This window comes from Pteronotus mesoamericanus, unplaced genomic scaffold (assembly GCF_021234165.1).
Source record: "Pteronotus mesoamericanus isolate MK-2021 breed Mesoamerican mustached bat unplaced genomic scaffold, CSHL_Meso_final scaffold_533, whole genome shotgun sequence".
NCBI classification, from domain to species: Eukaryota; Metazoa; Chordata; class Mammalia; order Chiroptera; family Mormoopidae; genus Pteronotus; species Pteronotus mesoamericanus.
This window is the reverse complement of record NW_026555320.1, coordinates 7,037,993-7,064,425: the sequence shown is the minus strand read 5'-3', so window position 1 is coordinate 7,064,425 and position 26,433 is coordinate 7,037,993. Positions and strand designations below refer to the sequence as shown.

The 26,433-nt window shown below is 61.6% G+C and overlaps 1 protein-coding gene across 1 annotated transcript in view; it reads left to right on the top strand.

The window, feature by feature from the left end:
• The window catches only part of LOC129087769 (contactin-4-like), a 268,769-nt gene extending 243,619 nt beyond the window's left edge, over positions 1–25,150 (top strand). The window contains exons 12-22 of the mRNA XM_054594798.1: positions 4,286–4,461; positions 7,102–7,219; positions 10,737–10,895; positions 12,794–12,943; positions 14,296–14,366; positions 15,109–15,343; positions 17,138–17,250; positions 17,771–17,957; positions 18,376–18,488; positions 22,574–22,742; positions 25,050–25,150. Of these exons, the coding sequence (XP_054450773.1) occupies positions 4,286–4,461; positions 7,102–7,219; positions 10,737–10,895; positions 12,794–12,943; positions 14,296–14,366; positions 15,109–15,343; positions 17,138–17,250; positions 17,771–17,957; positions 18,376–18,488; positions 22,574–22,742; positions 25,050–25,150 (1,592 nt within the window). The remainder of the gene's footprint in view (positions 1–4,285; positions 4,462–7,101; positions 7,220–10,736; positions 10,896–12,793; positions 12,944–14,295; positions 14,367–15,108; positions 15,344–17,137; positions 17,251–17,770; positions 17,958–18,375; positions 18,489–22,573; positions 22,743–25,049) is intronic.
• Positions 25,151–26,433: the final 1,283 nt, after the last annotated feature.

Genomic DNA, 26,433 nt, shown 5'->3' with positions numbered 1-26,433 from the left:
CCGTCCTGGAAGTACGCCGTGTTCTCCGTTGTCTGTAAGAGTGTACACACGACAAAGGCACACCTGGACCTAGTTACTGTCGAAACCATCGCCTTCCCGAAATCCGCTCACAGAGAGAAATGCTCCCTTCTGGGAATGGGGGCGACTGAAACCCACGTGCAAGGCCCTCCCGAGAGACCCCAGGGCACAATCCGGGCGCTGTCAGTGACAGGCAAAGAAGTGACCGATGGCAGCCAAAGGGCCGGAACGGTGGCGGGTAGGCGACACCCAGGTGGAAGTCCAGTCCTGCGCGGCACAGGCTCTCATGTGTCCAGGTCGCAAGAGCCCTAAATGAGAGAGCTTTTCTGCTAACAGTGAAAGTCAGGCTGTAAGGTGACTTGGATCATTAGCGTTATAATTTATGCATCTAAGTGTTGCCCTCATCATTAATCGTGGTTGATAATTAACTCGCTCTCTCGTGGTTGTCACGCTCTTCAAAGCACTTAGTTTATTTTGTCCTCTATATATTCTAGAAGTCACTACAGAACATAAAAGAATATTTTTATTTATTCTAGGAGGGTTAAAGTACTTGGTAGGTATGTATACATTGAAGCATAAATTTTCTAGAGCTTTAAATTTATCATTTTCCACAAGATGAACCACCCACAAGCAGGACAGTTGGAGCGAGTCGGTCCTATCCATTGTCGCTGTTTAATTAACATCCACACGCAGACATCAAGTCACATCTTGAGTTCTTTCTAATTGCCTTCGAGGGTTCCATGCACGGAACAATGGTTGGTGTGACTCTTCAGAACAGGAGTCATAAATGTGGGATCCTCCTGGTCTTGATGAATTAAAACCAAAGGAAGGGAGACAGTTTTGTTTTGAAGATGCCATCTGTCTATTTGTGTACAGTGTAAACAGCGTAAGTTTAAGGAGATTAATGAAGTGGACGGCATCAGAATCCACAGCACAGCACACAGGAGCTCCGAACGAGCCAGGATTTGAGAAAATCACGGAGCCTCGAACCTCTCTGGTCGAATCTCCTCTGGTCCTGAGGAGACTCCCTGGCGTGCGCATAGCGCACGATTCACCTTGTGTCGATCGTGGCTCCTTCAGGGCTCAGGACGTGACGTGGTGACAAGAACGAATGCGCTGTGGACACCGTGACGGTACCCACATAATCCCTGATTCAGGGGACTCCCTGGTCCCTGGTGAACAGGCAGCCAAGTTCACCGGTAACGGAACTGTCCCAGGTCCCGACATGTGCACAAAGGGATGAGCCGTTCTTCAGGAGACAAATGTCATTTCCAATGTGAGCCAGGGTTGCAGGTGACTCTCGGCATCGGGGCATGTGCCGCTCCTGGCGGCTCAGCCAGGAGTCGTCTGGGAACCCAGGCATGTCCTTAGAGATGCGAGCCTGCCTACTTGGCGCCGCACCTGTCGATTGGCAGAGTGAGTTCAGCCAGCGCCGCATCCTAGGCATGAAATCGAGGCTGCGGGCTCATTACTGTCACGGTGAAGCCCTCGGAAACCATCCTCACCCCGTGGCCGCCTTTGAATTTATTTTGCATTTAAATAGCTTCTGTTGGCTACACATAATCCAGGACGTAAATTGCTAAGCGATGCCCTTGAACCGTTCGCTGGGTGATCTGCGCCCTGATGTCCTGTTTTCAGATGGGGGAAGGAGACGGTCCCTTCGCCTCCCTCAGACCCAGTTTCCTCATCTGCTAAGGACGCACAATAACAGTGCCCGCTTGTTAAGAGTAAATGAGATAGCCCGGCTGGTGCGGCTCAGTGGATCGAGCGGCGGCCTGCGAACCAGAGGGTCGCCGGTTCGATTCCCAGTCAGGGCACAGGCCTGGGTTACAGGCCAGGTCCCCAGCAGGGGGCGCAAGATGCAACAACACGTGGATGTTTCTCTCCCTCTTTCTCCTCCCTTCCCCTCTCTAAAAATAAATAAAATCTGTTTTAAAAAAGAAAAAGTAAATGAAATAACCCCGGTAAAGCACTTGGCACAGTGTCCAGAAGGCGAGGAGCTCCATTGTTGCAAACGCGCTCAAGCCCTCAGTCCCCTTCGCCTCTCGCCTGGTTCAGGGTGCTGTCAGCTCTGTGACTAACAAGGCATGTTTCATGGACACGTCAACAGATGAATGAGGCGCCTTGAAATGAAAATCTAAACTGCAAAATCAGCGGACAGCTATGCACAGTAGAATTAGGCAATATCTTGCCAAGTAAAAAACCACAGACGCAAATAATTTTAGCCAGGAATTAGTCCTTTATAGATGAAGAAAAATTTAAATTCAAAAATGATAAGTGACATGTTACTTATGCATGTTAGGCAAAATGGAGCTATCCCTGGGCTTTTGCTTAAGATTATTCCAGGGTGATTTGCTCTCAACTCCTTCCCTCGTTTAAAAAAGAAAACATCTTTATTCCTCTTTATTTTTGCATGGGTCACGTATCCTATGGGACAGATGTTGATTATTACATGACTTGCAAAAGCCCCAGGTTTTGAAATAAAGGACTGTCCCCGCTGCGACCTCCGGGCCGGCTGTCCTGGTTTTCATCTCTTCTCACGGCCTCACTCGGCCGACGGCTAGAAGCGCCTCGCCGCCCACCACCCCTGCTTCCGGTTTTCAGAAAACGGCACAAGCCTATTTCATTACTGCGTCCTCCTGCATTTCTAGACACACCGTCTCTTCTCCTAAGGCCAGGAGGGGTGTGCTGTCTATCATTGGGTACAAGGGGAAAAGAAAAACACCAAAAACTTTTAAACACTATTTCAAGAGGCCATTGCAGTGTGGTTTGTTGGGGAAAAAGGCCCATCAAGTAATCTTCCTTGAGATATCGTTTCCAAATCCCCAGCTGAGACTTCAATCTAAGGGGTGCACCCAGTCAAGACGCTTACACCCACAGCCCGAGCAGCCGCCCTGTGCACGCGGAAGGGGACTGATCAATGTTCTTTTATAGTTTTGTTTGCTTCCGATTTGTCTTGTGATGATGTGTTGGGTTGGTTTCATTTCATTTGGTGGAGCACAGATTTCTGGAATATAGCCAAATTCAGAATTTCATTCTGTTTTTTAAAATCCTCACCAGAGGATATATGTATTGATGAGAGAGAGAGAGAGAGAGACAGAGAGACAGAAACATCGGTCAGTTGCCTCTCGTGCACACCTCGACCTGGGACCGGACCCGCAACCTTTGGGTATACGGGGCGATGCTCCAACCTGAGCCGCCGGCCGGGGCAAGGGTTTCATTCCTTAGTCACTGACGTGGCCTTCCCGCTGAGCTCGAGCCGTGCGTCGCCCTCGCGCTCTGTGGCACCGTGCGTGAACTTGCAATGCGCCGGCGGGGGTCAGGGGCTGCCTTGGGCTTTGTCAACTGTCTCGGGCTGAGGCCCGTTCCGTCCCCAGCAGAGGCCGGAGTAGAGCGGGGGCTCTTGGGAACGAATCAGTAGTCCTTCCGTGAAAGCGCTAATACCCATAGATCATTTTATCAATGATACGCGTTGCATCATTCATTATATTTATAAAATTTTCTCAAGTGTCCACGAGTTTCAAAGTGCGGTTTTGAACCTCTTTACAAATTTAGTAGCGCATTAAGCAGACTATAGAAATGTAGGTAACAATATAAACGTACCTAATAGTAGATTAAGTAGAGAAGACAGAAAAAAAATGTACACGCAGCATATTTACGATAGTGCAAAACAAAAAACGCGAAAACCTCCGAACCAAAAAGGGCAGTTACCCCAAAGTGAAAAGAGGTCTAAGCCAGATAGGGAGAGAGTAAAGAGGGGTTTGTGCTGGTTGGTTGGTTGGTAGGTTGGTTGTTTTGGGGTCGGGGTTTGATCCCTTCTTTGAACTTCCTGAATTTTCTAAATTCCCCGTACTGAACGTTTATCATGTTGATCAAAGGGAATAAAGGCTCAACGAACTTCAAATTAACGAAGGTTCTCCTCTGCAGAAGAAACACTGCTTTCTCCTGAGGGGCGCGGGAGGGAGGGGACCTTGCTGGAAGGGGCGGTCAGGGGAGCGTCCCCCTACCGAGGTGCGAGCCGACCCAGCCCCCGTTCTGCAGGCTGGGCCCCCCCCCCCGGGAGGCTTCCGGCTGGGAGGTGACGCGTGTTCTCATCTCACAGAACAGTGACCTCCTGGACCGACCCCGGGCCTGCCCGGGGGCTGAGGTCGGTGGGCCACCGCCTGGGGAAGCTGAAGTGAAGCTTCTCGGAGCCCCGCCCTCTGGGCTCCGCACGGTTTTCCGCCCCGCCCACAGACTCACTGTCTGCCTTGTGTCCACTCTGCAGACCCCACCAGGGTGGCCGTGCCGCCCTCCAGCATGGACGTCACCGTCGGCGAGAGCATCGTTCTCACGTGCCAGGTGACCCACGACCCCTCGCTCGACATAGTGTTCACCTGGCTGTTCAATGGGCGCCTGATAGACTTTGACAGAGACGGGGACCACTTTGAAAGGGTCGGAGGGGTAAGTATCCACACCGGAGCCCCGCAGGGAGCCCGCAGGCCCTGGGCGGCCTGTCTGCCGGGAAAGGAAACGCAAAGTCAGCGTTTGATCGTTTTGTTCACGCACCTTATTGCGGGAAATTCCCGATGAGGAGTCCTGGTTAACGGAGCAATTACAAGACTTGATCAGTCAACAGTAGAATCGGGATGAGAAACCAGGTGTTATAAATAAAAGTGCTTTCAGGTTAAAAAAAACAATCGCAACTCTTCCTGGATTAGGTTTACGGTCTGTGACCTGAGGGATCGTGGTCACCGGTGACGCCAGGGCACATGGACCCTGCCTCTCGGTCGTCAGAAGGCGCTCGCGCGCCCACAAACGCGCCCGCGCACCCCGCGCACGCAGCACCACTGCGCTCTGACAGCCCCGCTCAGCAGGCGGCGGGTCCTTCCTTCCAGGCCTGTCTCGGGCCCACGGAAAGGAAGAGGCTTATGGGGGGCGGGGAGGGGCGGGGGGCGCACTGTCAGCCCCGGCAGACGTTGGCTGTCTCCTCGCTCTGCGCCCGCCTCCCCTCTCGTCCTGTTGACAGCTGCTGGCCCGCGTCTTCCATTGTCCTGGCGCAGTAAGCGACCTGTTGTGCCGGAACCAAGGGAGGAAACCCAGGGCACTGTCAGTAGAAGGAGGTCTTTCTAGAGGGCAGGACAGTCTCATAGGTGAGAAAAGGGACTGAGCTCAGTGACCCCAGAGCCACCAGAGAGATGCAGGGCGAAACCGCAGTGAGAGACCCCGCACCCCGTCAGAAAAACTGCCGTCCGTACATCAGCAAACGTGTGCTGGCGAGGACGCAGAGAGGGGAGCCCTCGTGGGCCGCACGCGGGCCCGCGGCCTGGCACAGCCGCCGTGGGAAGTGGTGCGCTGGCGCCTCAAGAGACTAAAAGTGGAACTGCCTTATCACCCAGCGATTCTGCTGCTTTCTGGGAATATAGCTGAAGAAACCTGAAACACTCATTCCAAAGAATAGTTGCACCCCTACGTTCAGAGCAGTGTTATCTACAATCGCCAAGATCTGGAAGCAGCCCGAGGGCCCCTCAGTAGATGAGCGGGTAAAACAGCTGGCGTTTGTTCACACCACGGAATGCGACTTGGCCGTGAAAAAGGAGGCACTCTTACCACTTGCAACAGCACGGATGAGCCTAGGCAGTATGACACCAATTAAAACGGGTCGGAGACAGAAAGACAAATGCCTTTATGATTTCACTTGCGTGTGGAATCTACAGAGTAGGACAAACAAAACAGAAACAGACTCACAGACGCAGAGAGGAGCGTGCCGGGGGCCGGAGGGGCGGGGCCGCGGGGGCGGGCGGAAGGGCGTTGGGATGGAGGCGGACAGGTCGCGGGCACAGAGCAGGCCGGGGACGTGAGGCACGGGCAGGGGCACAGCCCACGAAGCTGCAGCAACCGCTGTGGGGCGGCGCCCGCCGGGCGCTGGGGACATCCGGGGGCCCCGTGTAGGGCCTGCGACTGTCTAACTACCCGGCTCCTCCCCTGAAACTACTACAAATAACACAGAATGTCAACTGTAATTGGGAAAAGAAAGAGCAGGGGCCGAGACCACGGGGCTTCCCAGCCTGGCTCTGCCACTGCCTGGGCAAATGACGGCAGGCAGGTGGCCCCGCCTCCCGCCTCCCGCGCTGCCTCACCTGTCAGGTCAGGGGAGCAAGGCCCCGCCTCCCGGGGCGGGCTGTTCAGTGAGCTCCCCAGGCAGGGCCCCAGCAAGCGCTGCGCCGTGCCTGCCAGGTGTGAAGTGCCGCTGGGCACTGCCCAGTAGCATTGTCACAGGAAGGATGGCAACAGGAGGGTCTCTCCTTGGAGGAGGGGACACCTCGTTACCTTGTCACCCATGCGTGGGGGGTTAGAAAGAAGCGTACCTTCCCAAGTCTGACCCCTGAGGTGGCCCCGGCTCACGCGGCTCTTCCCCAGGCCTCTGGCCACCGGGCTGTGACAGCCACCTCCCAGGCGTAGCGCGTCCCTCAGCGAACGCCGCCTTCGCACCAGCCTGTGCGGGCGCATCTGTGGGGCCGTTGAAAGCCCCGTTTCTCGGGCACGTAGCCATCCCTCCTGGATGTCATCCGTCCTGTTCTTCTGCTGATCAAATGCGCGTTCGGCTTTTGGAGAACGAGCCAGCACGTCCCGCTGAAAGCTCCGCGAGGTTTCCGTGGCGGTGTGGTCGTCACGGCCCTTTCAGGCAGGCCCGGGGCCATCCGAGGGCGGGCCCAGGCCGCGGAGGCCCCCGATGTGGGCCTTTCCAAACACAGGGCCCCGAGGGACGAGAGCGCAGCCCCTGGCAGCCGACGGGCTGAGGGGTGTCCGGAGAAGCCCGTGGGGCTAAGTCAGGAGCCGCCCTTCGTAAGCTGCGTGCTCCGGCACGGGTGGCGAATGAGGCCCAGAGAAGCCAGGCCCGAGGTCCTGTCCCGGGAGCGTTTGGGGCACGTTGCGTTCTTGCCGCCCCGGCCGGCTGCCTGGCCTTAACAGGCCGTGGCTCGTACATCCAATGTTTCTGTCGTCAGCCAGTGTAAGACAAATGCATTGGTCACAGCGCCCTTCGTGTGGGCACGATACGTAGCGCTCATTAAAAACTAATCGCAGCCACCACTTTATCAGCAGGACTCCGCGGGCGACCTGATGATCCGCAACATCCAGCTGAAGCACGCCGGGAACTACGTCTGCGTGGTCCAGACCAGCGTGGACCAGCTGTCTGTGGCGGCCAGCCTGATCGTCAGAGGTAGGGGCTTGGGTGCTGTCCGGGGCGCCTGCTCCCGCACAGAGCTCTGAACAGCTCGGCGGCTTGGGATTACCGGAGGGCAAAGGGTGCATGGGCGGGGGGCGGGGGGGGGAACGCTGAGCCTGGTAAATAGGGGTTAAAGCCGCTGGCGGCAGTTTCTGTGCATCAGTTTCTCACGGGAGGCCGTCCAAGGAGGCAGGGCAGACCCTCTGTGCTGGCCGTCCTCCCGGGAGGGGCCGGCGGCCAGCGGCCGGGGCGGAGGTGACCCGGGATCACGTCGGACGAGCACACGCACGCGGCGGCGGGGGTCAGCACGCTCGTGCAGGCTTCACGGGAGCCGCGCCCAGGCCGGCCGGAGGAGCAGCTGGCGGGACAGCCTCCGGCTTCCCCTGCGTCCTCTTCTTTCCCCGAAGTTACTCGTTCCGTCCAGCTCCTAAAACACAGCTTTGGAGAGAAACACCCCCAACCTCCCCAGGGTGCGGTTCAGCTGGGAGTTCAGGTGCAGACTGACGTCTGGGGGAACTTCTTGGGCTGACTTCAGCCTATGGGCGCAAACCCCCTGTGTGAGCCACACGGGACCAAAGTGCAAGCCCCATGGGAAGGGAAGAGTCCATGGGCTTTTAAGAAATCTCTTTAATTAGCCCTGGCTGGTGTGGCTCAGTGGCTTGAGTGCCAGCCTGTTGTACAAAGCAAAGGGTCCCTGGTTTGATTCCCAGTCGGGGCACCTGCCTGGGTGGCAAGCCAGGTCCCCAGCAGGGGGCGCGCAAGACGCAACCACACATGGATGTTTCTCTCCCTCTTTCTCCCTCCTTTCCCCTCGCTCTAAAAATAAAATAAATAAAATCTTTTTAAAAAAGAAAAGAAATATCTTTAAATTAAACGTAAAGCCATCGTGCACACCGTGCTCTGGGCTTTCTAACCTGTGAAAAGTGAAGCCGTTCAGAACGTCAAGAGAGTACCTCCCAGGCGTCTCCTTCCGCGGGACCGCAGCTGGGGGTGTGCAGGCGTCTCGGACCGTCAGGGCTCCAGGTGCAGGGGAGTAAAATCCAGGTGCACTCAGGGGTGCAGGCGGCGCGACGCTCAGTGCGCAGGGAACCGTGGTTACCAGAAGCTGCGAAAACCGCCGCTCTCCCCTCCAGGCCTAACGGGGCGGGGGCGGGGGGCGGGTAACAGCTTACAGTAGCCGTCAAGAGACGTTCCACAAAACCCACTTTTTCATCCTGTCTGCCCTGGTTCCCCAAAGAAGCCTTTCGGTCACAGCAGCAACGGGGGCGAGATCAGGGGGACCCTCTGGCCGGTGCGCGGCTCCCCACAGGACACCTGCGTGTGGAAACGTGTTTGTGTCCATTTCAAGGTCGCCAAAGCTGGCCCGCCCCATCCCTGCCCCCGGGGACAAAGGAATTCTGTTGCTGAAAATGTATCCTCTAATGAGAGCACTCTTCAGAGCAGCCGTTCAAACGCCAATACGTTACACTAATAAGTACTTAAATCAGTAATACTCCAGGTTCTTAAATGAATTTGTATACTCCATTTCACAGAAAATAACGTTAAATACCAAGAGGAATTTGCAAATGCAGCCTAAAAGGAGATCTAGTCTAGTCAGTTCACACGGCCCATAGATGATGGTGCCGCTGTGCACCCCGGCGTCGCTGCCTGATCTCCAGCTCCGCCCGGGCCTGGCTGCCTGTGCCGGCGGCTGCCCGTCCGGCCCGGCGGCTGCCCGTCCGAAGGAGGCAGGATGGCAGGCTCTCCCTGCCCTGGAGGAGAGTCGCGCACGGGACTCAGCGCAGCCCCGAGCCGTGGCCGGGCCTCCTGGGTCCTCCGCTATTGACCGGGGTGCACCCCCGGCCACCAGGGGCAGCTGGGAGGGCCCTTCTGGGAGGGCTGAGCCGGGGACAAGAGCGTCAGGGAGCAGCGAGCCCTGACCGCGGGAACCCTTTGCTCGGAGGATGCGCAGCTGCTCGCGTCGTTTTGAAGAAGGCGCCCCACTCCCCCTAACAAAGCTGGTGAAGGCTCTACAAGGCCACGTCTGTGCATCGTGGGCGGGAGGCGGCGGGGGCGGGGGGGCTGGAATTTTACGAAGAGCAAACAGAGCGCAGGAAGCCCCTTCTTCTCTGCGCCCGTCCCTGCGTTTCCTCCCCGGTCAGCCGCCCGCTGCGGGCCCGCAGCCTTGCCCTCGATCTGGCCGCGGAGGAGCTGGCGGGACAGGCCTCTGGGTCCAGGGCCCTGATTTTAAAGGCCATCCAAGGAGCAGTTGTTAGTGAGGGCGGGGGGGGACGCGAGGGTGAGGAAAGGAGGTTATTGTCTTCCGGACTTTATCTGCTAATAAGGGTCCCGGAGACCTATCGAGGTGGCATTAGGCTGACACGCTGAAATGTCACTGTGGACATCAATCAGGGCAGCTCACAGGTTTCCAGACCTGTCGTTCAGGAGAGGGAGGGGGAAGATAAATTTAGTCCCACCTGCGGGTCTATAAAAGTGACTCATGAAGGAGAGAGAAATTCGGGGCACGGCACACAGAGCGCGGGAGGGACCTCAGGAGCTAAGTCTCCTTGGGGAGGCGGCCAGCAGCTGCTCGCCTCCCAGCCCGCGGTCCCCGTGACCGCCGTGCGGGCGCGGCACGCCCCTCCCCGGAGGACCCCCCGCCCCCCGCCTGTCCAGTGGGCAGGACGGTTGTCATTCTGTGTCCCTCACAGCCACCTCCTCTCCCAAGGCTGTCGATGGTGCCTTCTCAGAAAGCCGGGGGCAGCCCGGTGAGAGCTCTCTGTGCCGGGACCGAGGCCCGGGCCTCCGCTCTGTTCTCGGCGCCCCCTTCCCGCCCTCCGCTCCTTCGATTTCCGAGCCCATTTCAGGGGTCCGAGCCCAGGGCGGACACCGTGTCCCCCGGGAGAGAAGTGGGAACACACAGGCACGACCTGCAGGGGCTGCAGAGGGGGGTCAGGAGACACCGCCCGGTTGTGAGCTTGCCCTGGGGCGGCCGTGGTCTGCGACGGGAGCCCCGGCCGAGGGCGCCGCTGTGTCCTCGCGCTCGCAGTGTGCGCCTGCCTTTGTTGTGGGGGGCGGGGGGGCGCAGGGCGACCCTGGGACCCTGAAGTTCCAGAGCCGCTTCTGCTCCAGGGTGGAAAGGGGCGTTCCTAGAAGGCGCTCGCCTCGGCCCACGTCTGCCGTGTCCCGTGGCAGCGCCCGGCCCTCGCAGGCCCATGAGGCCGCGAGGGCGAATCACAGGGCTTGGGCCCCGTGTGCCCCAGCCGTCCGCCTGAGCCCTGGAATAAACACTGCAGTTGGTGCTTCTCCTGCTAGCGTTTCCTGCCGCACGCCAGCCCCTGGAGGCAGAGGCCTTGCCTCGTGCACATCTGGCCTCAGGGCCGGACGGACACGGGCTCCTCGCAGGGCTCGGCAGGGCGCTGGCGCGGGACGCGTCTGGGACGGGGAGAGGCGGGGCCGGAGGGGCCCGTTCCGTGAAGCGACCGCTCGCTCAGACACCCGAACCCACCCTGAGCGTCTTGCTCTTCGACAGGTCCCCCGGGCCCCCCCGAGGCCGTGACCATCGACGAAATCACAGACACCACCGCCCAGCTCTCCTGGAGGCCCGGGCCCGACAACCACAGCCCCGTCACGGTGTTCGCCGTTCAGGCCCGCACCCCGTTCTCCGTGGGCTGGCAAGCCGTCAGCACAGGTACCGCGCCACCGCCACCGCTGCCGTCGCGCGGGGGCCGACGGGCCTTCGGAGACCCTGCGTGAGGGGCACGGCGCCGCGGCACAGCCAGGGCACACGTGGGGGGCGCGGGGGGCAGGGGATCCCAGGCCGCAGCCCCGGTGCTGCCCTTCACAGCGGGCCCTTCCTGCCAGCTCCCTCTGTTTGTCTGAAAACGTGCCCTAAGCAGCGATGGCTGTGACGTGGGAGGTCCCTTGTGTCGGTTCTGTTTTCTCTTAACACACATGGTAAAGTGCATGAGTTGTGAGAATGCAGCGCGCCCGTCCCTGCGTCCCCGCAGCCACCTGCGCGCCGCGCGAGGTCCACGCTGGCAAGCGGAGGCGCAGGCTGGTCACAGTCGGTCTTGGGCTGGAGACACGCTGCTCCGGGAACCAGTAACCAAGGACCGGCTAGGGCCGCTGCTTTTTTAGGTGGATAAGTTTGGGCGCGAAGAGGCATGAGATCAAGTTGGTTAAAAAGCACATGGGTTGGCCATCCCCCCGCCCCGTACCCCCACTTCCCCTGCTGTGCCCCTAAATTGGCTCGCTTTGTTATTTCACTCAGGCCGCAAGGGGGGCAGAGGGCGGGGGAGCTGGGCAAACCGGTCGCCGTTGCTGGGGAGGCGCAGGCTCCTCCCGCCCCCGCGCCTGCCGTGGCCTCGTTGTGGGGGAGGCGGATTACGTGGAGGGAAGCGTCCAGCTTACGGAAGAATCCTAGTGACTGTCACAACTTCTGCGCTTTCTTTCCACGGTAACTTATCCGACTGCGGATATGGGCTCTGCGTTTGCAGCTGGGCCCTGACTGCCTCGCGAGTCGCAGGCGAGGTTCCGGGAGGGGCGGCGGGGGACCAGCCGTCAGGACAGGGAGTCGAGTCTGACAGGCTCTTCACGTCCTGGTCTGCGGCACACGGAGTTGCTTACACGCAAAAGAGACACGGTTGTGCAGCTTTGCAACACAGGGGCAGGGCCGCGCGCACAGGAGGAAGGGCATAAAGGAGGAGGCGGGGGAGGGGGGGCGATGCCGGCCACAGTTTAAGAAAAGGACACCAGGATTCGTCGAGCCCTTGCCACGCGCCCGGTGCTCCGCGGGGCGCTGGGCTCGGGTTGGGTCGGCAGGCTGGAGGGGACGTCGTCATGGGCCTTAGTTTACGGGGAGGAAACCGCGGAGGAAACCGCGGCACGGGAGGTGAAGCGGCCCGCCCAGGGTCCGCCGGCTGCTACGTGAGGATTCAGGACCAGAATCCAGGGGGCCCGCCTGCCTCCCGAGCCTGCGCTCTGCCTGGGAGGGTGGGGCTGCGTGAGGCGGGCGGCCACGGAGCCCGCCCACCAGCACCGCCGTGGCCTTGGCTCCGCCCAGGATGTCACCCTTTGTCCGCCCCGGGTCCAACGGGAAGTCGGCACAGCAGTCGGTTTAAAGCCCAGGCAGTGGCTCAGGGGGCGGGGAAGCGACGCGCGGAGCCTCCCGGCTGCGGCCTCGGGCCCGGGGCCACCTCCTTTGGGCAGCAGCCCTTCCGCAAGCTCCGCCGGGCGACCCCGGCAGGGTCGGGGTGCGTGACGTTCGGCCTCCGGCGTCACCCTCAGAGGCGGAGCTCAGGCCGTGCGGCTGGACAGAGGCGCCCACCCAGCGTGGCCGTGGGTGAGCCCCGGCCGCTCCGCCAGGCGCGCCTCCCTCACCCACGGCCACGAAGGCCACCCCGCTGCCCCACTCACAGGGCAGCTGCGAGAACGCGACCACGTGCACACCAGGCAGCTCTGAGCCTTGAAGACGGGGCCTCTGGTGACGCCCCCGGTGGGTGGCCGTCGCGCCCTGGGCGCAGTCCAGGCGGGGAGGCGGGCGGACGCGCCCGCCTCCCAACACGGGTGTCCCCCGGTGCCTTTCAGTCCCCGAAGTCATTGACGGGAAGACGTTCACGGCGACCGTGGTGGGTTTGAACCCTTGGGTCGAGTATGAATTCCGCACGGTGGCAGCCAACGCGATTGGGATGGGGGAGCCCAGCCGGCCCTCGGAGAAGCGGAGGACAGAGGAGGCCCGTGAGTAGCTGCCGGCACGGACAGTCCTGAGGGCCGCGAGCTCCTCCTGCGGCCGCCCCCGGGGCCTCTGTGAGCGCGCCCCGCCCTCCCCAGGGTCCGAAGGGTCAGGGGTCAGTCTGCGGCCGCCGCCTCACCAGTTGGTGAGCCTCGGTCCCGAGTCGGGCCTCCCTCTGCCGGGCGCCCCGTGGGCAGGGAGAGCGGCGCCTCCGTCGCTGGTCCATCCCTCGGCAGGGCCCCCCCACGTTTCACGTGGAATCCGCCCCCAGAAACCCCCAGGGGCCAAGAGCAGGTTCCTCAGAGTAGGGCAGGCAGGTTTCTTAGGGGGTAAACCAGGCCCCCAAGCTGAGATCGGGGCGCCCCACCAACTCCCCGGTCAGCAGTCTCATTAGGCCCCCCCGTCCGCCGCTTCAGTGAGCGCAGGGAGGAGGTGACTCCATGAACCTGTCGGGTCGTTTGTGCCCAAGCTTCTCCCGCACACGCAGGGCCCGGGTGGGGGTTCCCAGCCGACGTGAGGCCCTGTGCTGGTTGAGAGAAGAGCAGGGACCCTCAACAGCTGGGACTCGGACCCGCCCGCCCTTGGACCGACCAGGGCGCTCCCCGAGGGGGCGTGGCCGGTCCGGCTGCGGAGGGCCAGACCCCCGCCCCTGCGGCCACCTTCATTCACAGGCCGGTGGGGCACCTCGCGCCCTGGCCTCCCCGTCCAACTGCGACGTAACTGTTCCTCTCAACTGTCCTGAAGAGGGAGCCGGCGGCATTGCCCCTCTTTCCCAGAGGAAGCTGGGGACCAAAGACGCTAAGCACAGCGAGCCAGGGGCAGCCTCTGACCGCTGCCCCTTCAGCTCCCAGCTCCGCCCCCCCGTCCCCCAGGGAGCCATTAGGCCAGCGCCCCGTGGAGCGGCCTCCGCCCTGGACGCCACGCATCGCCGTCCTGGGCCCGAGCTGTTGCTCGCGGACCTCGCGCTGCGACTGTTCTGTGCCTGCCGTCCCGGGGTGTGCCACCGCAGACTCTAAACGCCCCCCCGGGCCTTAGACCCAGAGCCACAGTCCCTTCCCCTGCCCCTGGCCTCCGGCCTCCGGCCTCCGGGGCTGGAGCCCCGCGAGCGGCCGGCCGGGTCCGGAACACCTGTGCCTTGTCGAAAGGGAAACAGGTGACCAGCAGCAACTTCCCTGGGGCACGGCGCGTCCTCGCGGGGATGCTCGGGGCCTCTTGACCACACAGTTTCTAATCTCCAAAGGCGCAGGTGCGTGTGCACCCAAGTGTCTGTTTGATGTGCGTCGCCCCCGCTGGGCCGCCTCCGTGGCCCTCATTTGCCTTTGCCCCTGACATGACCTCTTTTTTGTCTCCTGAACAGTCCCCGAAGTCACCCCAGCCAACGTCAGTGGCGGAGGAGGCAGCAAGTCGGAGCTGGTGATAACCTGGGAGGTAAATGAGCCGCAGCCACAGGGAAGCTGCAGCCGTCCGGGCGGCCTCCCCGTGTCCTCTGCGGACACGTCGCTGGGAGGGTCCCCCGCTGTGGTAGCCGCTAGCACCCATGGGCGTGCGCACCCTCCCTCCGCAGAGCTCATGGCCAGCAGGGCAATGCAGCGCTTGCCCATCGATCGTTAAGTTTCAAAACAATCGTGAAGAGGGGGCAGTGTTCCAGAGGGTTCTCCATGTTTTCCAAGGATTCTGGCCAACAGCCCAGATGTTGAAATCTTGCTTTCAGCCCAGGCCCCCGCGCGGGGGAGGGGGGGTGCTCCACCTCCAGCCCCGCCTCCAGCTCGGAAGGGGCAGGTCTGGCCGGAGCCAAGGGGCTCCCTGCCTCTGTGGGCGGGCCTTCGGTCTGTGTGGCCCTGGGGGAAGAGTTGTAGCGGATGGTACCTGTCGGAACCGTTGGGTTTTGCATCCCCTACCCAGCGAGCGTCTCATAGTCATTCCCAGCTGTCTCAGAACGGGGTCTGAGCCCCGCCGTCCGCTGCCGGTGTTTGCTGAGGTCTTTGAGCCGTGTCCCACGCCCCGAGGCGGATGGCCAGCCCAAGGGTCTTGGCAAAACCCAAAATGAGTTGGGGGGAGGGGCGGAGAAACTAGACAGGATGTTTGGTTGGCAGGATAAAACCATTTTAGCACTTGAATCCAGTGCCCGCGGTCCTGGAAACCTCTCCCTGACCGCCTCCCCCGCCCCCAGACGGTTCCCGAGGAACTGCAGAACGGCCGCGGCTTCGGCTACGTGGTGGCCTTCCGGCCCTACGGCACCGTGATCTGGATGCTGACCGTGCTGGCCTCGGCCGACGCCTGCAGATACGTCTTCAGGAACGAGAGCGTGCGCCCCTTCTCCCCGTTCGAGGTCCGAGTGGGCGTCTACAACAACAAAGGCGAAGGCCCCTTCAGCCCCATCACCGTGGTCTACTCTGCGGAAGAAGGTAGGGCCGCCGCTGCCCGGGCCGGGTCGCCTGAGCCGCCCGCGTGTCGGCTGCAAGACGTGCAGTCACCGAGCGCTGCGTCTCCTGATTTGAAAAAAGGGCGACGTGAAAACTGGCTGGCTGTGCGCCACCAGGATCCTCGGAGGACAGAGACCTCCTGCGGGCCCGTGACCGAGCCCATCGCCGAGGACCGAGCCGGCAGGGCCACGCGCCGCCTTCCTGCCTGTGAACGGGGCGGCATCGCCTTCCGAGGAAGCCTAGCCTCTGTCACCCCGTTAGCTGCCTCTCGCCGTTTTGTTTTTATAAAGCATGAGGCACGGACCACTTACTCGGTGTCATTAAGGATGAGCCTCCACACGGTGTGGTCGCCCTCATGCGTGTCCCCAGCGTCGCCGTGTTTAGGGTCCCCACACACCGTCTCCGCTATCCCTGTGCCCCCCACACGGTCTTTGTTGCCCCGTGACTGTGTCCTCCCTGTGTCAAAGGGCACGTCCACAGTGACACCGTAGGAAGGCGTCTGACAGCCGAGTCTGGTTTGGAGCGGGGGCGGGGGGGGGGGTGCAGCGGGTTCTCCCGCCCAGGCAGCCCCTGAAACGGCAGCCCCCGCCCGCTGGCCCCCGCCCAGCCTGCACTCGGCCCCCGCCCAGCGCACCCGGGGCTGCAGCCGCCCCCGAGGACGGCCGTCACCCGGACGAGCTCGAACCCCTGTGTGCGCGCCCCCTCTCCGAGCATCCCCCGTCTTGCCCACTGTGATTGCACACGCGTCCTCCCGGTCTCGGCCTGAAGGCCCAAGGCCGCCTCTCGGTCCCCAGGCCAGCTGAGTTCCGCCTGTCACCTTCCCAGCGTCCTCTACGGGCGTGCTCGTCGCCACGTGTTATAAATTTTGAATGTCAATTTTACATCCTCTCTACGGCGAGCCTCCGGAGGGCCCGCTGTGCATCCTTGACCTCCGCGTCCCCAGCGTCTAACCATGTGTGACACACAGCCCTCCATAAATACCGAATCCGTGAACACGTAATAGGGTCATTTATCGTTACAGCGAGACCGAGTCTTAGAGGCGTCCCGGTCCAGCGTCTTCCAGAAAGCGGGGGGCGTGTGTGCCAGAGGGTGCTCCCAGGGGGCCTGTAAACTTCTAAGAACATTCCGTAGTCCCACCTGGATGGGCATTGCATTAGGAAAAATCACAGCTCTGAAAGCAAAACCAGGATTTCACGAGTATTAGCGCTCGCGACGTGGCTAGGTTTTTCTTTAAGAAAGACCACTGAAAGGAATACAGTAACATATAAAAATGGTACAAAGTTTTGGCAGAAATCTGGCAAAAACAACTGGAATTTAGGCAACAGTCTTGGCCTAGACTCTTGAGTGCAGCCGAGGAGGCTGAGGCCCAGGACAAGGGGGGACTTGTCCAGGGCCACACGGTTTGCTGTGCGGAACTCGACGGTCACCCGACGCTCCTGGGTCTCGGTCGAGGCAGTTGACTGTCTTGTCTCCCTTCCCTGTCACAGCCTTAACCCAGGGCCAGGACGCTCGCTTGTGACACTTGTTAATTTAGAAGGACAGTGTTAAATGACACGCGGGCAGCCCCAGTGACCGGCCCCCGCGTACCCCACTGACCCCCACTCACCACCCCCCGAGGCTTTGGGCAGGTGTCTGCATCGCGGCCTCTGTGCCCGGACCCCGGCGGTCAGCCATGGCCGCTCCGTGAAGTCAGGGGCCACTCCGCCCCGGGCTCTCTGCCCGCACCCGGCATCTGTCCGGAGGCAGCTGACAGTCGTGCCCTTCCCCCCCGCACAGAACCCACCAAACCACCAGCCAACCTCTTCGCCAGGAGTCTCTCTGCAACAGACATCGAAGTCTTCTGGGCCTCCCCCAAGGAGAAGAACAGAGGACGGATACAAGGCTATGAGGTCAGCCCCGGGCAAGCAACCCCTCCCCGCTGCGGCGAGCCCTCCGAGACCCGCGTGCCTTTGGAGGCGTTGGTTTTGGGGGCCCGGCTTTTGCGGGAGCCTTCCTGGGGGCAGAGAACGTCTCCCCGTGAGGCTGGCTTTTGAGGGTGCCCTTAGAGAGGTGTTTCAAAATGCATGCAGGCCCGAGCGTTCACATGAGTGTGGTGCTTGGCACGGTGAGCGTGGACTCAGATGTCCCCAGAACCACGTGGGCTCAAAACAAAGGTTGAGGGAAGGGCAGACAGTGCCAGCGCGGTGGCAGCGATGTGCCACCTCACCGTGGCATGAGAGCCCGGGGGCCCTGCCGCCGTGGGCAACGGTGCAGGGCACGCAGGCCCCTCGGCTCTGACAGCGCCGCCTGTGAACCCTCACAGGAAGCCGGCTCCGCCGTAAGAGCCGGCACGGGGAGGCGTGTTGCCTGAGGACCGTGGACATAGCCCCGGGCGCAGGATTTCCAAGGTCTTCCGTTTTATTTCCTCAGGTTAAATACTGGAGACATGAAGAGAAGGAAGAAAACGCTCGAAAAATACGGACGTTCGGAAATCAGACATCGACCAAAATCACCAACTTACAAGGCAGCGCGCTGTATCACTTAGCTGTCAAGGCCTATAACACAGCGGGGACCGGCCCGTCCAGTGCTACCGTCAACGTGACGACCAGGAAGCCTCGTAAGAACCACGCTGCGCAGAAGTGCTTGGGAGGTTCCTCAAACGTATCCCAAGTTCCTTCCCCCCGTCCCCATGATCACTTGCACAGTAATTGTATCATTATGTGGATTCACACTTGCCTTAGCGGTGCAACAGACCCTTTCTGAACACCACGCGAAATGCATTGCTCAGAGGACAGAAAGACCCGTTTTTCTCGCACTGCGAAGGGCAACGTCTTTTAGCTTCCAATGTTAGGTGACCACTGAATCGTTTCCCATCTGCGGCGCGGCTGTCGTCCGGCGTTAGGGACCTTGGGGACACCCGTTAGTGCAACAGTCCGTTAAATTGCCTCCGCGCTCCACGTCCGGTACGGAGGTGGTCCTCGGAATCCACGGCAGCTTAATGGCCTGTGCTTCTGTGCTTCTTAATTTTCCTGTAGCGCCAAGCCAGCCCCCCGGGAATATCATATGGAATTCGTCGGACTCCAAAATCATCCTGAACTGGGATCAAGTGAAGGCACTGGAAAACGAGTCGGAGGTGAAAGGCTACAAGGTGGGTCGCTTCTTGTTTTGCCAAGGCCGTTAGCGGGGGCCTCCCCTTCCCACGAAGCACGGGGACCGTGGCCCCCCCCAAACTCTTCAGGACTCGCTGCCCCGCGGTGTTCGGTCTGCGCTTGGTCGATGGTCCGGGGCAGCGGGCCCGGGTTTGGACAATCGCCTAAACGAGGCGCAGGCAGAGCCGGCCAGAGGCGGCCGGCGGCCCCGACGTGGGGCCTGCCAGAGACCGCGCGGGGCCTTGGACGCGTCTGCTCTCCGCTTCCTCTCATTCTGGCCTTGGTTGCGCTTTTCCCGCGCCCACAGTAGGGACCTCTCAGCACCGCCAGTGGCGAATTGCAGCCGTGCTTGTCCCCAGAGTTAGGAAGACATACTCACAGAGAAAGCAGCAAGGATTGTTTTTTCCCCCAGAAAATTCCTTTGCCCGATCCCGTAACGCCAGCCTGACTTCAAAGAGCTAGAAAAGAAGGTGTGTGGGGCCCAGACGTCACATTAAAAAGAGTTAAATACCCTGCCAGTGTTCTCGGGTCTCTAGCTGCCGCCTAAAACCCACCCTAAAAGGCAGGGCTCACACCAAAACTTGCCGTTTTCTGGGCTGGAGTGGACGTCTGCACGGCAGACGGCCTCGGGGCCGGGCGGTCAGCACAGCTCGCTCCCCTGGCCTCGCCCCGTGTCCCCGCGGGGCCCGCGCGGGCGGCTGAGCGCGAGGTTGCCAGGCGTCCTGCGTGGCTGCTGGCTCCACGAGGGAGGAAACCCGCGCAGCCTGTCTTCCCGCAGCTGCAGGCAGGATGGGCCACGGCCGGCGGCTCAGCTCAAAGCGAGGGAAACGGGTTCTTCCCCGTGGTGCGAGCGCCCGGGGGTGCACGAGGGGCAGCTGTCGGGGACCCGTCTGCAACCGCAACGCGCACGGAGGAGGCTTTAGCTGGGAGGCCGGCGCCAAAGGCAAGTGAGGAAGAGAAGGGCCTGCAGATGTCAGGCTGGAGGGCAAACGATCCTTGGAGGCGCGGCGGCCACTTCAGACGTCGGAAGGGCCGTTAACGGAGTCAGAATCGCTGCTCAAGCTCCCGGGGAGGGCGCTGGGGCCGCCCGGGAAAGGCAGCGTGGCGAGGAGTGTCGGCTGAGCCGCTGGGCAGAGCCAGGTGGCCGCCCAGTGAGGCACTAGGAAGGGACAGTGTGTGGACGAGGAAGTTGCGCGACTCTGTGAGTTCCTTCCAGGCCCGAACGTTGGGAGGGAATGGCTACAACGCAGTCCCTGGGCTGCGTTGACAAGGCCCTCGATGGCCAGTGATTTTACATTTCTTCTGACGGGGTCCGGTGGCTTGAGCGCCGGCCTGCACACCAAAGGGTCACTGGTTCGATTCCCAGTCAGGGTGCAGGCCTGGGCTGCGGCCCGGTCCCCAGCAGGGGGCGCACGAGAGGCAACCGCACATCGATGTTGCTCTCCCTCTCTTTCTCCTTCCCTTCCCCTCTCTAATAATCAATAAATAAAATCATCCAAAAAAAAAAAAAAAACCAGAGAATTTCCAGGCACCTTCAGTGAGTGGTCCCACAGTCTTCATTATTAAAAAAAAAAAAAAAATTGTAGAAACCAAATCTATGATTTTATAGTTTTCAGATAGAAGAACTTAATCAAAATGTTCCGGCGCAGTGAGAATGGTCTTCCGTCGGCCCTGGAATCGGTGGTAAATGAGGGGCCCGCAAAGGCCTGACCCCGGGGCCCTCGGGACGGATGGAGCTGCCCGGGCAGCCACGTGGCCGGAGGGGACGGGCGTCCGCGGGGCCAGCCCGCCGCTGCCCAGTCGCCCTGGAAGCAGTGGGCGGGGACCTGCGCCTCCTGGAGATGGCGGGAGAGGGGATTTATTTAAAATGCCCCATTTCACAATGTTGAGAGTGCAGCTGGCCTGGTTTCACTTCTGAGCAGCGCCGGGGGCAGTGCCGGCGAGCCAGGGCGGTCCGCAGGCTGCGATCAGCGGGTCGCTGGGCGGCCCCTTCCCCCAGAGGTGCCGGGAGCAGCAGGCAGGGAGCCCTGCGGGCCCCGGCGAGGGGCCTGGGCCACGGGAAGTCGCTGCCCCGGGCGTTGGCGTGGGCGGTGGTGGAGCTATGAGGCGATGAGGCGAGTTTCTGAGCCTCCCTCCCGCCCCTCCCCGCGCTGTGGGCCGTCCCCCCTTCGCCTTTGCCGCTCAGGGTCCGTGCTCGGCAGGGAGAAGCCCTCCCTGAGAACCTCTCCCAGGACAGGAGAGGCGTGGGGCTGGCGGGGCGGGAAGAGGGAGAGCCGGCGGGAAGGCAGACCTTGGCTGCCAGGGCAGGGGACGCCCCGAGTCTGTCCCCCAGGAGGAAATGGTGGCCTCGTCTTGCATGGGAGGGATGTAAGTTAACGTCCTGAAATGCCAGGGAAGGAACGGCACCTCACCCATTTCAGGGGGATTCATGAATTTCACTTGTGTTGGGTTTGTCTGGCATGAAAGAGCGGCCGTGTCTGTGACCTCAGCTGATCAGAATCTCTCCTGGGGGTTCGGGGAGGAGGGGCTCATCCTGTGACTCTCAAAACACGTCCTCCCCAGGGGCAACGGGGCCGCCTGGGAGTGTGGTAGAAATGCCGATTTTCAAGCCGCCCCAGGCCCCCAAGTCAGGAGCTGAGGGGCAGGGCCCAGCTGTCCTGGTTTGAGGAAAACTCCAGGTCTGATAGGTGAGGCCCGGCCGCGCTCGCCTGGCCTGAGGGTGTTTGCGCCGGCGCCCAGCCAGGGGCCCCCCGCCCCGCGCAGGCAGACGGACTCGGGGCCGCGGGAGCGCGGCTGGGGCCGGGTCCTCTGCGGCGGGGACTGTCCTCCGCGTCACAGGGGGTTCTCCTGGCCCGACCCGCCACGGCGGTAATGCCTGCTTGGACGACCGAGCATGTCTGAGGCGTGTGGAGGCTGCCAGGTGTCCCCTGGGGGAAGAGCACTCCCCCCACCGCCATCGAGAACCCGCCTGGGGCCGGAGCTTCCTACTGGGCAGGCTCCCTGGTGCCCCGAGGGTCAGACAGAGAACCAGGACCCCCCCGCCGGGGCGTCCGTGTTAGCGTCAGGGCGGCGAGGGGCGGGGGACAGCCACCGGGGTCTGAGGCCAGGAGCCCTCCCGGAGCCCTGGGCCTCGGTTTCCCCGTCTGGGGGAAGGAGCCCCCCGGCGTGGCGGACGCTGGGACGCTGAGACGGTGAGCCCTGGCGACGTGGGTGAGGCGCGTGGCGCAGGGAGCAGGGCCCTTCTCTGGGCCTGCGTGTTGTCCCCGCTCAGCGCTGCTGACAGCGGAGGAGGCAGTGCCAGGCGGGGGCCGGTTCTCGGGAGAGGGGCCGTGCGCCGTGCTCTGTGGGGCCGGTTCCACCCCGTCCCTGGCGCTGGCTCAGCAGGGGGGCCACCCACCCAGGGCACACCTGGGGCAGCGGCGGGGGCGGCGAGGAGGGGGGCCTCGGGGGTGGGGGGCGCCGGTGCCGGTTACAGACACTCCTGAGCGAGGCACCACCGCCTGGCCTCCCGCCCTCCTACGGCGCCCGGGGAGGAAGGGGCCGCCTCGGCCTTCAGAGTCAGAGCCCCTCTCCGGGCGGACGGGTCCCAGGTCCGGGGGTGTCCGGCACTGGTGCTGGTCGCCAGCCCATGCCTCTGCCTCTCCCGAGCACGGCTCCGCCTCCTGCTCGCGCCGAGCCCCCGGGGGCCGTTTCTGCACACGTCCCGACAGCCGGGCCCCTCACGGCCGCCTGTCCTGCGCCTTCCGGAAAACACCCCGAAAGGTGGCTGCTCTGGCCCTCCCCAGACAAGGGAAACGAGGTCCCGCGAGGTCACGTTGCGAGGACCGCCGTCACCCAGCAGCCAGGCCTGCCGCGATGCCGAAGCCCCTCAGGGTCTGTGAGTTCCTCACGCCCTCGAAGAGGGGCTCGCTTTCCCAGGGGCGCCCCCTGGACCCTCCTCACGGGGAACGGGGAGGCGACCGCGGCCAGGCCCGTCCACGCCTGAGCCTTCCCGGTGCGTGCGGGCGGCCTGACCACCCCGCGGCAGTGCGGCGCCGGGGCCCCCGTGAGGACCGCAGGTGACGCCTGCCCCCCGTGTTGGCAGGTCTTGTACAGGTGGAGCAGACACGGCGGCACATCCGTCATCGAAACCAACCAGACGTCGGTGGAGCTCGCTCTGCCGCTGGGTGAGGATTACATCGTAGAGATCAAGCCCTTCAGCGACGGCGGCGACGGCCACGCCAGCGAGCAAATCCGCATCCCAAAGATGACAAGTAAGGACGTGTCCCCTGCTCCCTGCCCGCCCCTCCTCGCGGCTGCGCAGCGAGTCCAGGCGGCCCCGGGGCTCGGCCGGGCCCCCAGAGACACGCAGCCACAGCAGGGCGCGCCGTCCCCAGCCTTGGCCCGCGTCTGCCGGTCACGGGCGGCTTCCCGCGAGAGGCCGCTTGACTGGTTGTGACCGATGGAGTCCGTCCCCAGTCAGGAAGCCAGGCTGAGGCAGCCCCAGGTCGGTGGCCCCGGTGGAGCCCCGGGGTCGCTCGGCGGTCACCCCAGAGCGTAGCCCAGAAAGTTGAGAGCGTGACTCTCTCAGGAAGGCCAAGCAGAGGGCTTGACGCTCCAGTGACACAGTGCGGCTCAGCGTGTCTCCCGGAAAGTACCGAAAGCTTGACGCTTAATTTGGAGGGGGCACGTAACACGGGAACATAAAGGCACACGCCTGCGTATAGTCGGGACCGTCGTTCACGGGGGTGAGCGTGTGAGAACACAGGGGGGGCAAGGGTGGGTGCGCCGCTGCGAGCGTGCGATACACGGTTGGTTCTTGTATTATTATTCATCGTTACTGCGTTATTTTCTGTAAGAATAACTACGAACCTATTTTTGCCCCACTCTCTCTGTGTTTTTGAACAAATACCTTCATTCCTATTTTTCACATGTTTTGTTTGCAAACATCTCCGCCTGCAGCATATTTTTTTGTTGTTGTTGAGTGATTTCATTTATCTAAAGAAAAACAGAGTAGGCAAACTCAGAGACAGATGCGTGGCGGGCCGGGGCCGGCCGGGGCTGGCCGGTGGAGTGCGTTGCGGCCTGGCGGGAACTGGGCCTCCAGCTGGGATGACAGGAAAGTTCTGGAACTCGGCAGGAGTGCTGGTTGCTCCGGGTGTACACATGGCCTCGCCCGGGCCTTTGGGTTCGGTAAGAGGTTCGACAGGGCTGGGGGTGGAAGTTTCCAGGCTGCCCGTGGAGAGAAGGCATTTTCAGTCACGGGCAAAGCCTGCCCCACGGAGTCCTGAGTTCCGTCCCGTCTGCGAGGGGTCCCCCAGGTGGTTGACCAGGCGCGGACAGGGCCTAGTTACAGCGAAGTCGCAGCGAAGCACCACTGAGCAGCCGTAGCTGCACCTGCACCACCGGGCGGCCGCCGGCAGGAGAGCAGTGCTCGGGGGCCGCTGCGCCCTCAGCCTCCCTCCCCTCCGCGGGGCTTCCCCCGGCCTTTGCTGACGTTGGCGGAAGGACAGGACGGGGGCGCCGGGAGAGGTGACCCAAGCTCCTCCAAGCCACACGGCGAGCCCGGAGCGTTGTCCCATCTCCGGTGGAATTTTCGTCCACGGCACCTCTTTGGCACACAAACACTCGGGGCGTCTTTGTCTTTTAAAACTCGGAGGAGCCTTGGCCCCTGCACCGCGCTAAGCCATCGGCTCCCACTTCCGCCGAAAGGGGCCCCGGGGAGACGCAGGCGTAGCCTCCAGGCCGCGGACGCAGCGAGGCCGGGGTTTGCTGCGTGCGCGCCTGGCCTCACGCTGTCTTGTCGTGCGAGGGCTGGGCTTCCGTCAGGGTGACGGACGGCTCTCAGCTGAATTCGTTACAAACCCAGGCTGCGAGCAGCCCGTTGGCGTGATCGCTAGGGGAGGAGGAGGCCGCCGAGAGCAGACAGCCCCCGCCCTCCCGGGAGCCCCCGTGTGCGGGCCTCGCGGCCTCGCATCCCACGGGCGCTCGAGCGCCAGCTGGTAGCCTCTTCCTGAGGAGAACGGAAGACCTGTCGGGAAAGGTTTAAGGAGGATTGAGTTCGGGGGTGCGGGGGCGATAAAAGGGACGTATTTAGACAGACGTGGGCATGAGTCCCCATCCAGTTCCTTATGACCCCTCAGCCCAGACGAGTGACCTTACTTCTCGGGGCCCCGTGTGCCCCCTGTTAAACGGCGTAACAACACCGGGCGTAACCTCACAGGGCTCAGTGCACGGCCCAAGGACCACGTGCAAAAGGAGGCAGCAGTTTTTACTCAGCTGCACCACCGACATATCCTAAGGGGCCGTAGTAGCACGGGCTGCCCCCAAGCCTCCTCTCTGCGGGGTGTGGGCGGCCTCGCCTGGCGGACCCCGAGCCAGCGGCGCCCAGGACCTGCCGCCAGGCCGCGCGCAGGGCTGACGTTTCGGCCGTCACGCGGTGGCGTTTCCAGTAGCACCCGCAGGTCCCCCCGGCCCCCCCCCCAGGTCCCCGTCCCCGAAGCCCCGAGCCCTCGCTGCCTGCGGCGGCCGGCGGCCGGCGGGGGAGGGGCGCCGTCGGTGACCGGCCTCTCTCTCCGCAGGTGCGTCCGCCCGCGGCGCGGGGCCCTCCACTTCGAACGCCTGCGCGCTGTCCGCGCTGAGCACCATCGTGCTATCGCTCACAGCCCGGCCCAGCCTATGACGCCCGCCGCGCCGCCCCGCACGCCGCACGCAGGCCCTGGCCGGGGGGTTCCGACGACGCCCAGTGCTAAGCAACGTGGTTGTTGGAGTACATCTTATTACTGGGGGGGAAAAAATGTTTTTGCTTCTTTAGGAATGGCATTCGACAGAACTTCCTCAAAGCCACTCGAGCTTTGTCCGCGGTTTCTCTGGAAACTCCGCAATGCACTGAAGACATCTGTAATACGATGTTACCAAAGCAGTTTACATATGTCCTTATATGCATATTTTTATTATATATTTAGTGTTTTATAGAATTTTTTAAAGTTAACATGAAATGTAGATATTAATTTTTTCCTCTGCTATACAATGCAATGGGCACCACAGTCATGCAGTTATGGTTTGGAAACGTTTCCTTTCGAGGTGGAGTGGGAAACTCACCCCGGTAAATAAATTGTAAACCCCTTGTCCAGTTGTACGCGGATGGAGGGCAGGCGGCCGAGACCGGCTCTCCGGCCCCCGGCTGCTGACGGCAAGCGACCCTTCGGGCGGCTCGCGCGCCGGGCCGAGCCCTTCGACACGGACGCTGTGTTTTTCTGCCCTGTTGTGAATTGCGTCGTTCAACACAGCCTGAGATGGTTTCGGGAATGGCTACAAGTTCAAAACCTGAACTAACTGCCCAAGAGGTACCTTGTGCAATACTCTTGCCCTGAACTTAGCATGGTCTACAGTAAACCGCCCCTTCCATGCGAGTGACTTAGCCTCGTCTCCATAGCAGTTCTATCTTAGGCATCACACCTGAAGTTCATAGCTGGTAATAACATAGACCAAAAGTTACTATAGTCCACTGAGTCTGTCAGAGGCTACAAGGTAATTTTGCTCTCTTTAAACGTATCTGTTTGAATGTACATTTTTAAAGCAAAGGTAACTCTCTGTTCATGGATTCATAATTTGTTTCCAGGATTTCTTATATAGAGTATGTGTATCTCTTTAATAACAGAGCCCTTCTTTGGAGTCAAAAGCCACGCCTGGCGTTGGGCCGATCTCTCCTCCCTCGGCAAGCGGTTGCTGCCCCAGAGGCCGCCCCAGAGTTTGCCCCGTGACTCCAGAGAAGGCGCTCAGCGCCTAGTCCGGTATCTCAATGCACCTCCTGTTCCGCAGTCAGTAGCCTAGAGGCTTTATAAAGTTTGCCTTCTGAGTCTTAAATTCACACATGGGAAAACGACAATATCAGCAAAGCCGCATTCTTACGAAAGTGCTGTTTGCCACAGTGGGGGAGGGTTTGCAGCCCACACCGGCGGACCA